This window comes from Abrus precatorius, unplaced genomic scaffold, assembly GCF_003935025.1.
Source record: "Abrus precatorius isolate BTA unplaced genomic scaffold, Abrus_2018 Scaffold3, whole genome shotgun sequence".
In the NCBI taxonomy this organism is placed as follows: domain Eukaryota; kingdom Viridiplantae; phylum Streptophyta; class Magnoliopsida; order Fabales; family Fabaceae; genus Abrus; species Abrus precatorius.
The window spans coordinates 144,254-155,487 of NW_020874373.1; the positions used below are offsets into that span (position 1 = coordinate 144,254).

General features: G+C 29.5%; 1 protein-coding gene across 1 annotated transcript; it reads right to left on the reverse strand.

The window, feature by feature from the left end:
• Positions 1 to 4,536: 4,536 nt before the first annotated feature.
• Positions 4,537 to 5,325, reverse strand: LOC113860728 (LOB domain-containing protein 29-like). Its single transcript, XM_027493230.1, has 2 exons — positions 5,047 to 5,325; positions 4,537 to 4,917 (listed from the first exon to the last, which is right to left on the reverse strand). The coding sequence occupies exons 1-2, from the start codon at positions 5,323 to 5,325 to the stop codon at positions 4,537 to 4,539; spliced, it is 660 nt and encodes a 219-aa protein (XP_027349031.1).
• Between the last annotated feature and the right edge of the window lie 5,909 nt (positions 5,326 to 11,234).

An 11,234-nucleotide genomic window follows, 5' to 3' on the forward strand; every position in this document is an offset into this window, starting at 1 on the left:
ATTAACTTTAATTTAGGACTGATTTAAAGTATTTAAATATAATAAATTTTTAATTAAAAATAATATTGATTTATTTTTTATATTATCAACATCATAAATAAATTCTTTTTTGATAAAAATGCATCATATTTTTATTTTTTACCTTCATCTTTGAAAGCTTGCTTAAAAATAAATACTTTAGATCCGACTAAAACACTCAATTAGTTGCACCTGGAAAAGTAATTATTATTCCGGAAGAGCATTAGTTTAATTGGAAATGAGTGACGATGATTAGCTGAACGTGAGAGCAAAAGTTGTTCCAAAAAAGTGGAATAGAACCTCTGCTAAGCGAAGAGAAAATTTGTATTGGTCATTCCTTAATTTGATGATTTGCTAAGTAATTAAGAAATAATGAGTCATTTGGTGGAGAAGATCAGAACAGAATGCAGAATGCAGAATGCAGAATGGTGTATTTAAATTCTCGCCATACTCAGCAATTTAACGAGGTATAAATATTAAAATAACTTATTTTTTCTATTTTTTTGAAAAAAATTACTTAAAATCAACAATTAAAAATTTGAAAAAAATAACTTCTGAATTTCTATTTTAAAAATATTTAAATTATTAAAAAATTTAAAATTATTTTTAACTTATAAAAAGCATTCATTTTTATATTTATTTTTTATAAAACTTTTCTAAAATTTTACTTAAAATCAGCAATATAAAAATTCAGTTCAAGACTGTTGTATCAAAAAGTAATAAAGGTGAAGAAAGCTACGAGCCATGCGTGATAGGCAGAGTTAGATTCGTTTCATATATCATGTTGTACAAGAGAGTATAATTATTAAAATAAATATTGATTAGATAAAATTAATTACTTTTTATAGATATTTAATTTCATTAAACCAAAAGTTTGATTGAAAGATTTTATAAATAATATTACCGATTTATAAATGTTAATTAATCTAAAAATGATCTATTTGTTGAGTAAATAGAAAATTAGAATATTTATAAAATAATATAATTTGGGATGTAGTGAATGGGCAATTATGAAGTATCTGATCCCCGGGATTAGCGAAAGGACTCGACTCTATTAATTTACTCTTAAGTGGGACACACGTGCGAGTGAGTGTTCCACTTTAATTATTTCATTTAATATCCCTCTCACTGACGTGTTTTGTCTTTTCAAGCAACATGTTACTGCCTTTCTTCTTTCTCTTCTCTTCATCAATTTTCAAATTTAGCTGTAATTTTAAAGTATTTTTTATGTTATATTTTAATTCAAATTAGACTTTATTTTAATATTTTGTGAGCGACTCAAGCAAAATTTAACTACAAAATAATATTAAAAAAATATGTGAAAATTAAAACTCTACTCAAACTTTGTGTCTTAAAAAATGAAAGTTTGGCAAGTCAAGTCTGCGTTAAAAATGTATTTTAAATTGAATGGCAGAAATGAAATCGAGTTTTTTAAAAGATTGAAACTTATTGAATCACGTTTCTTCAGTATTTTGCATCATTAATAATATTTTTTAAGATTAAATTTTAAAACTTCCGAAGATTCATTTTCTTTCTTTTTAAGAACGGAAGATTTATTTTCAAGATGGTATATATGTTGAGGAACATTCTTGAGGGGCATTTTCGTTGAGAAAATATTATTATTTTTTAATTATAAAAAGTTTATTTTTATTTCAGTTTTAAATAAAAATAAAAGCAAAAATATTTTTTCAAAAAACCTGAACAACCTTTTACAAGAGATGTCAAAATGAGTTGACCTTACGTGGAGCTAAAAATAGCAAAAATATTGAACTAATGAGCTAATTCTTTCGACACCTATCCTATTTTTAAGCAGATTAAGTGAAATAAATTAAATGAGTTGGAAAGTCCTAATATTTGAGGTGGAGGCCCAAAACAACATTAAAATGTTACCCAAATCTTAACTTAACCAACTGGACTCACAGAGCGTGAATGAGTGACATGCACCAAAATCCTATACAGAAATTTGATAGAGCTATCACTCACCTGGGTTAATTAGCATTTGAGTTCTTTTGTCGATACATATCTCCCTCTACACATCACTTATAAACATTCTCCCTTGTGGACGCTGTATGTATCCACTATAACACTAAATTTTGAACATACTCAAAAGTGTGATAGCAAGGACCACCATTACAATTAAGTAGAAGCTGAATCCAATGGAAAAGGAATCTCAATGTATTTGAAAAATATGTTGACAGTCACTGAACATGGGTTGTATGATGATATATAACAAAGAAAGCATTATTCTCTAATAATTATAATCAAACACGCACTGCACCAGCCCATTAAGACAGCAGAGAATGAAACGGTGCAAGCGTGTGATGGATTGCATGCTTGGCCAATATAACCGGAACAATCTTTATGTAAACAAATGGATCAAGTTATCACACGTATATACTATAACACAACAATTTTGTTCTCCCCTTTTTATATAGTTGACTACCCTCAACTGAGTCAACATAACTATCCATTCCACATATTTCATATCGTCCATATGATACGCTTATAAACATTAATTTAACAATTCCAAATGTAGTTATTGGCATTTATTCAGCATGAAGTTCAAGGTTCTTCATTTTGCTAAGTGAAAGATATTGGATCATTTTTTACTTTTCTTTTTTAGGTCTTGTATGTCGATATGTGTTTGCAGTATGGGCCAGCGTTTATTCAAATCTTAATACATGTGGCGTGGGAGACATAAAACACATTCAGATTTACCAGTCCTTACAAAAAAAAGCTATATATGTGATGGGTTACTGAATTCACTGGCGTCATACCCATCTTTCAAATTGAAGAATATACACATTCATCACTGAAGCTTCAGAAGTGCCAGCAGTGTTTGGTACGAATGACATGACATGGTGAGAAAAGGACGACGCAACGAAACATGAGATAATTAATTAATGCATCAAATTATATTCATTTCTTCATACATATCTGTCAACTTTTACTCACAAATCAATTTTTTCTTTTTTTATTTTTCTTTTTGGTAAAGACAAGAGGAATAGAGAGGTTGTTCTCGTCCATTCCAGTTAGGGCGAGATGTAATAATATACACCTTAGAGAGCCTTATTTTTTATTTTTTTTTATATAAGCACTTTGAGAGACTCATTGGATTCATTAAATAGTGGCAAAAAAGATATACCTATGCAAGGACTTGAGGAAGAGTGGTAGCAACACAATTTTTTTTAATACACTTTTAAATAAAAGAAAGCATTAATTTATTAAAAAGAATGTATAATTAGCATTTCTCTAAATATGTAATTAAGTCAAACCCTTCTGGCTACTACTCCTCATTCTGCTCCTTCCACTGTCCCAATTACAAGTATGACGTTAAATGTCGGAGTCTTAGAGTCCAGGCTAATTCTAAAGCTGTATGTATCGATCATATGAAAAGAACCACTGACTTCTTGTTTTCATCCAAAGAAACCAGATAAAAATTGACAAGAGAATAATATTATTATCATAACAATTTTTTTCTTCATTATTTCTTTCTATTATTTATTTTATCTCACACTTTTTCTATTCCATCCCTAACTGGCTCTTTGATATAAGTATTATTGTAAGAAACATATGAGAAGCATCATTGATCACTAACAAATTATAACTAATGAATGACATGAGGTTGAAATTATTTTCATTTGGAGTGTCTTGAAAATTCAAAAATCTAGACAGGTAAACACATTAATAAAAATATGAATGATAGAGTCAAGAGACATTGGAAAAAGAAAATATCACTTAGTAAGGTTTTATAATGTATAGTTCAATAAATATATACTTCAAAATTTTATATCCAAAATCAAGGAAACTTCAGCAACATTTTGGACTTTCATAATGTACACTAGCTGGAAGCAAAGGTGGGGGAAATTGGAAATATATAAAAAAGCAACATACATATATCATTCATCAAACCAAAGTGTTTTGCCCGGAAAACATTCATTAAATCCGGTAGATAGATTTTGTGCGTGGCACGAATATATTTTAGTTACATTAATTGCTCTGAACAATGTACTCTCTCTATATATGTTTCCATTATAGGGATAACATCTTAATCCCGAGAATGAAGAGTAACTTTGTTCCACATAGGGTTCCTGATTTAAAATATCAGTTACTTTGGGATTACCATCTCCTAGTCTACTTCCAAATATTTTACAATGCAAATCCATTGTATTTGAGAAAGGAAAGTAAATGTCACAAAAGTATCTAGGTGACTGTATCTGTTAGGTCAAAATTTAGGATCTTCACTAGGTCCATAAACAAACCCAATTTAGTTCATACAAAACCATAGTTTCATCTCTAAGAATTACACTATTATTCTAATAAAAACAAATATTACACTGGACTAAACAAAACAATATATATGAACATTTCTAGCAAGCCAGGCTTCCTAAGCTTATTCATGGCAACAGAGAGTGCATGCTCCACAATATGTAGCAGCAATTCAAAATTGATAAAGTTGTCTTCACCAGTTCTTTTAAGCAGACTCCGATCTTTCATTTAACTGTAACCAAAAGTCACTTACTGAAGGTTATCTACTTCATGAAAGGCCCACTGCCTTTGCATGTTATAGCACATGAAGTTACAACTCTCTTCAAAGCTAGAAAATGAGACGCTTTCTTCCATGGTTCCTGACTTTTCATAATTTCCAATAGGGTTTTGGTCCATGAGAGTAGTATTCCCATAATACTGTGTTGTTGACGGATCAGTGGACAAGTTAGGAAGAAATTGTGAACCCATGTTGGAATTTTCCATCTGGAACCAATTTTGAAGATCTTGGGGGAAAGTAGTAGGTAATTTTGCAAAGTATTTCTCGTTAGGGTTTTCAGTGGCAGAGGCATTGAGACAGATCTGACCTACTTGTTCCCTGAGATGAGCTAGCTGTGCTTGCAAATTCACCACCTACAAAGATATCAAAGCAAAAGGTTCATACATAATTAGTTTACTAAAGTAACTAGTAGGCACAAATTAGCTAGGGTTTTCAGTTTCATAGTAAGATTACTTGTAACTCATCATGAGAAAGAAACAAACCTGCTGTTGGAGTGCAAAAATATGGGCAACACAGCCATAAATAGGATCCTGAAGTCTAGCTTGAGCTTCATATGAGATTGTTACTGCGGCTTCACACCGGTCACTCACAGGTAGGTGAGCAAGGAGCTTTGAGACATTGCTTGCACCAAAGACTTTATGAATGGCTGCAAAATGAGTAGCACCCTGTTCATGGCAAAAATAAGGTGCAAAAACACAACCTCTCACACATTTCCTTCTCAAGAATTTGCAGGCTCCACAAGGAGAACCTAAACCAGTCATCTTGGCCTTTTGGGGGGTTTGTGGTCTTTTAGGATATTTTGGTTGTTTCTGGCTCTCTTAATCTGCTTTGTGCAAATCATAATTATTTATCACCATCTTTTATACACCACAACAAGAGGGAAGGGGTGGATTAGCTTAAGGAATATTTAATTACCCTAGGTCCCCTTAATGGCCTACAGTGTTCATTATTTTTTTCCCCATATAAAACACTATCATCCTCCTCTACCAAATTTTTATTTGTCAGAAAAAATGAGATTCCATTCAACATCCTTATACGACAAAACAGGTAGCATTAACCAAACCCATTTTGTTTGATGATTGGATCTATCTACGCTTGTCCTTTCTTTTCTGAATAAAATGTATCGGTACCTTGTATATGTGATAGCCGCAAGTACATTTATTGCACTATTTATTTATGTACTCTTACTTGACCGAGAGAATATGGAAATGAAGGAAACAATGTTGGATGGTTTAATTAATAGTTGTTTACTGATTAAGAACTCGTTGTTACAGCTTTAACCGCAAGTAACTTATTTGCCAATTAATGTGCATACGGCTTTCTCTTAATAAAAACTATTAAATGAAACTTGGAAGCAAGAATTTTCTTCCATTATGCGACAAAACAAGAATGTCCAACTGTTACCCAACACGATTTTTTTTTTCCTTCCCACGTTTCTTAATTGCTTAATTTATGCTTCATATATGTATATATGATTGGAGTTTTATAAAAACTAAACTATGAGGAGTGCTCTATCTATACTGTGGTGGAGGGGTACAGTATCCCTTTTCAACATCAACACACACCCATTTGAAGTTGGGATCTGATCTTAATGTTATTTGTCACTCTTAAAAACTTGTTTTTATGAGCATAATCTTAAAACGCATTCTACTCGGAAGGGCGTGATAATTGTTACGCTAAAATAAAGGTACCCCAATATATACCATGGCAAATTGAAGTTCATTTTAATAATAAAATTGATCAATACTTGCAATTAGTTAGAAAAATCGAGATAAAAAGAAAAATTAAGTTTAACTAATCATTTTTTGTGAACTACATAAATATTATTAAATTTAAATATTTCTTTAAAGAATAAATTAAAGATATATTACATGAATCTTTTTAATTTCATAAATTTTAAAAAGAGTGACTATTTTTATTTCTAACAGCAAATATTATATTATATCATATTAAATAAGGCTAAATAAAATAGAATATTTTAAAATTAAGAAATAAATCATAAAAATACTATCATTTAAAATAATTCTTAAAAATATATTTAATTTTAAAATTGAAAACCCATTTCTAATATATTGAAGTAGATATACAAGGGTCCCCTGCATGCTACATAATGTTAAACGAAAGAGGAAAAAACGTGACTATATAAATATTAAAACTGGGAGTTATGTTTACAAGACCCAATAGCTACATATTATCAGGTTGCCTTATTAACCTAGGAGAAATAATATTAATGAAAGGCACAGTTTATTGACGGCACAAATTACTATGGTACTTGTATTGGCAGAAAGAGCGTACAGTTAATTGGGGTTAGAACTTTACGATTATTATATATATATTCCAATTGGGTAGAATATAAACAAATAACTACTAGCAGACACTGTCAAAGTTCATTAATCTGGGAACACTTTGCCCTCTTCGAGGGACTCTCTTAACGCGTTAGTGGGGATTGGTGTTTTCAATGAACAGACACTGATTATGGTTGTTAATAAGATTGATTAGAATTAAAAATGAAAGCAAATAATGATCAACATTAATTTCCTGGTGGATTCTTGTTATGGGAATAATGATTGTCCAGTAAGTACAGGTAATCAGAAAGAAGCAGCAGATTCCACTAATTAACTTAGATCACATATTAGAAGCTAATCAAGACAGAGAAAAGGGGCGAGGAAATGTAATTTTGTTTGCTCTTTCCAAACTTGAATTTGTTTAAGCCTTGGAAGTCATGGTTTGTCGAGCAATACCTTCTATAAATAATTAATTATCTTTAGCAAATATTCTAATTATATATATTAAACTGCTTCAAAACTTTTAATCACTTTCTTGTGTCGAGTATAAGCACCAACATGTAGACCCATCCTAAATGTGCAATGGGCCCCACATCCAATACTACCTAATAATGACATTCTAACAAAAAGCCACAAAATATAATAATATAATGGAGATAACTGTCCACAAATATACCACTCAGATATGATTGAGATATAAAGTGAGGATAAATTAAATTTTAATAAATATTAAATTGTACATTTTTTAAGAATATTTCCTAATTAACAGTTATAAAGTATATAATTTCTTTTAAATCGTAAAAATTACTAAGGTAAATTTTATTTTATCCAATAAAATAAAAATATATTGTATGGAAGTTAAATAAAGATAAAGTATAATAAAAATGATAGACTATTCTATATTTGATATACGTTAACATAGTAAGAGAAATAGAATAAGATACATAATATATTAAATATAAAATTACTCTTTTATTGAAATTAATATAATTTTTTAAAAATATTTTTTATTTTACTATTTTATTTTTAATAAAGAATTAAAATATATTTTTATGTACATGTAATATTTAAATTTTGAAATTAAATTATAAAAATTTCAAATTATATTTTATAAAATGAGTAAAATATTTTTTTATGAATTTTTTTTAAAATTTGAAAAAATATTAAAATCATATAATATTTTTTTAAATTATAATTTTATGTTTTGAAATTATTTTTATATAAATATTATAAATTATTAGTAAAAATATAATAAAAGAAAAGTTATCGTGTCCTTAAATTTTCTAATCTATCATTGTTTTTCGAATAAGAATTTAAACTATATAACTCAATAGAATAAACTATCATATCATATTATTTAACAAATATAATAAAATAAGATAAATTATTCTATGTTGTTCTAACCATCAAACAGTTAAAAAAACTCTATTAAACAAAGATTAAATGTGTATAAAAATATTATTTTGAGTTTTAATTTTAGTCGAGTCATTTGTTTTCTTGTTTATGTTCTATAAATGTATATAATGACATCCTAGTCCTTGCAAAGTTAATTACTTATTTTTTAAATGAGTGTTGAGAAAGTATAAAAGTTAAAATATATTTCATCATAAAAAAAGTTGATTATCTCTAGAAAATTCCCCTCTCAAATCACGTGTTGATTACTATCAACCCAAGTATAAAATAATTTATGAATTATGCTAAAACAATATTTTGTGTGCTTGCAAATAAAAAATTATAATTTATTTTTTTTGGAGAAGTAGCTGCCATAGATGTTCAATTTAACATAAGAGAAGGAAGGGGAATTTAAAAGTCTGTTCGTAGTTTATTTAGAGTAAAAAGTAATAAACTTAGTGTAAGATATATAAATTTATTGACAGACATATATATGGACAAGTTCATGGTTTATATTAAATATCTCATTATTTGATAATCTTCAAGACTATCAAAGAATCGATAGTATCAAATATGTATTATTATGAAACATTTTATAAATTCAAATTTTACGACCCATTTGTTAAAAAAAGGGAGTTCCAAAATTTCCAATTCTTAAGTCGTTTATATTGATTAATTAAACATAATTAACTAACCATTAATTAATAATATGTTTATATTGTAACTAGATAAGTCGACTAATTAACAAAACAAACTAACAATGCTAACAATAACAATTTTCTTTTAATATTTGTTAAATTTGTTTTATTTTCTGTTTATAATTTAAACTTTTAAAAAATTAATTATTGATAATATTTGACTTTTTTGTTTTTTTTTTTTACTTTCAAAGTCTTTCAATGTTGAATTTCAATAAGTAAAGATAGGCCAAATGTGAAGAATTCAAACCCAAAATTAATACTTTTATCCGATCCACGCAACATATAAATAAATTGAGGAAGAAATTTATGTAATCTAATATAATTCTTCTACTCTTTCTTTTCTCGCATGTGACAAGAAAAAGAGATTAATTTTATATATATTTTGGTAAATTTTCTTATTTTTTTCATATAAAAGAAAAAAAACCACAAGTGCCAGTTAGTTTTCTTATTGATATATATGTATACATATTTAGTGAAACCAAAGAAGTATTGGTCAACTACAAAAATATAAACCAGCTAAACAGAAATTGATGAAAAGTGCAAGTGTTTTCCAACATGAAAGGGGAAGTATAAATCCATTATTCCATATCAATGAGAAAAACTCCTTCAAAAACTTGAACTTTTAACAAAGAAGTTGAATAATATAAAAGTCACAAGAAAATAAATTTAAGTCTATGCGTACTCGCCAACTAGGACTTTTAACATCAGTGAAAGCCATTAATTATTATCGCTCTCAAATTAAGAGGAATTATTCAATGATATCATCCATATACTTGTTTGCCACTCACCCCATCATCAGAACGAAGAGTGCTGTTGGAGACAGCAGGCATATGTACGCCATCAAGCCCCGTCTCAATGTTAATTAAATTATAATTATTCCCATTACTCATCAATCTGTTTATCATATCATAGTCTTTCTCTCGATTTTATGGTCTTCCCATTTGAAGACACACGAATTCAAAATGATTGACCCAACACAGCACTTTCCAACTGATTTTTTTGTTTCTTCTTCTCCTCCAGGTCACATGATATCACCACAGTTCATTCATCTGAAAATGATTCCGGAAACAACTCTTTATTCATGTATAGTACGCATAATATATTTTAGTTAAGAAATAATTTATTAGTTTATTATGGAGATGAACAACAACCCGAAACAAAGGAGAAAGAGAAAAGACCACGAGACCGATATAATAAGTTGCTTATATCCGTTGCACAAAAGCTATAAAGGAACATAAAACTCATAGAGAAAGAGATACAGTGAAACAGAGGAGAAAACTTGTATGTCGTATTTCATTACAAGAAATGTATCAGCTTTTATAGTTAGACAGCTAATGGCATACAACAGAAAAAAAATAACAGAATAGCCTATTTTTTTGGCTTACTTTCTAACACACCTCCCTAAGCCAAAAACATTTTCATACAAACAACTCCAATAGATTCTCTCAGGCACTTAAACCTTTCATATTTCAAAGCTTTCGTAAAGATATTTGCAAGCTGAAATTCTGACTTGCAAAAATCAACATTCAGCTTTCCTTGATTAACTTGATCACGTAAGAAATGAAACCGAGTTTCAATATGCTTGCTTTTACCGTGACAGATTGGATTCTTAGCCAAATCAATGGCAGATTTGTTGTCTACCATAAGTGTTGTCTTTGACTTCAATTTAATCTTCAATTCATTCATCAACTTCTCCAGCCATGCTACTTGACATGCTGCTTCAGCAGCAGCAATATATTCCGCTTCGCAAGATGAAAGAGCAACTACAGGCTCTTTTTTAGAACTCCAGCTGATTGGAGCTCCTTCAATAAAGAAAATGTAACCAACTGTGCTTTTTCTATCACCTTTATCACCACACCAATCTAAGTCCGAGAAACCAATTAGCTTCATATCCTCATGGTTAGTGTTCCTGGAAAACAGAATTCCAAACTCAGTCGTTCCACGTAAATACCTCAAGATCCTTTTTGTATCAGTCATATGTGATTGCTTGGGTTCTTGCATGAACCTACTTATTAACCCAACACTGTGATTCAAGTCAGGCCTGGTATGACACAAATATCTCAAGCTTCCAACCATCTTTCTATAGACTGCTGGATCAACAGGTTCTTCAGCAGCATTTTGCTCAAGATGCAGACCAACTGCTGATGGTGTGCCTGCAGGATTGCTCTGCAGCATGTTGAATCTCTTGAGCAAATCAGATGCGTATTTGGTCTGATGCATAACGATTCCAGACTTGGTTTGTACAAACTCAATACCCAAGAAGTAACTCAATCTTCCAAGGTCGCTCATTTCAAA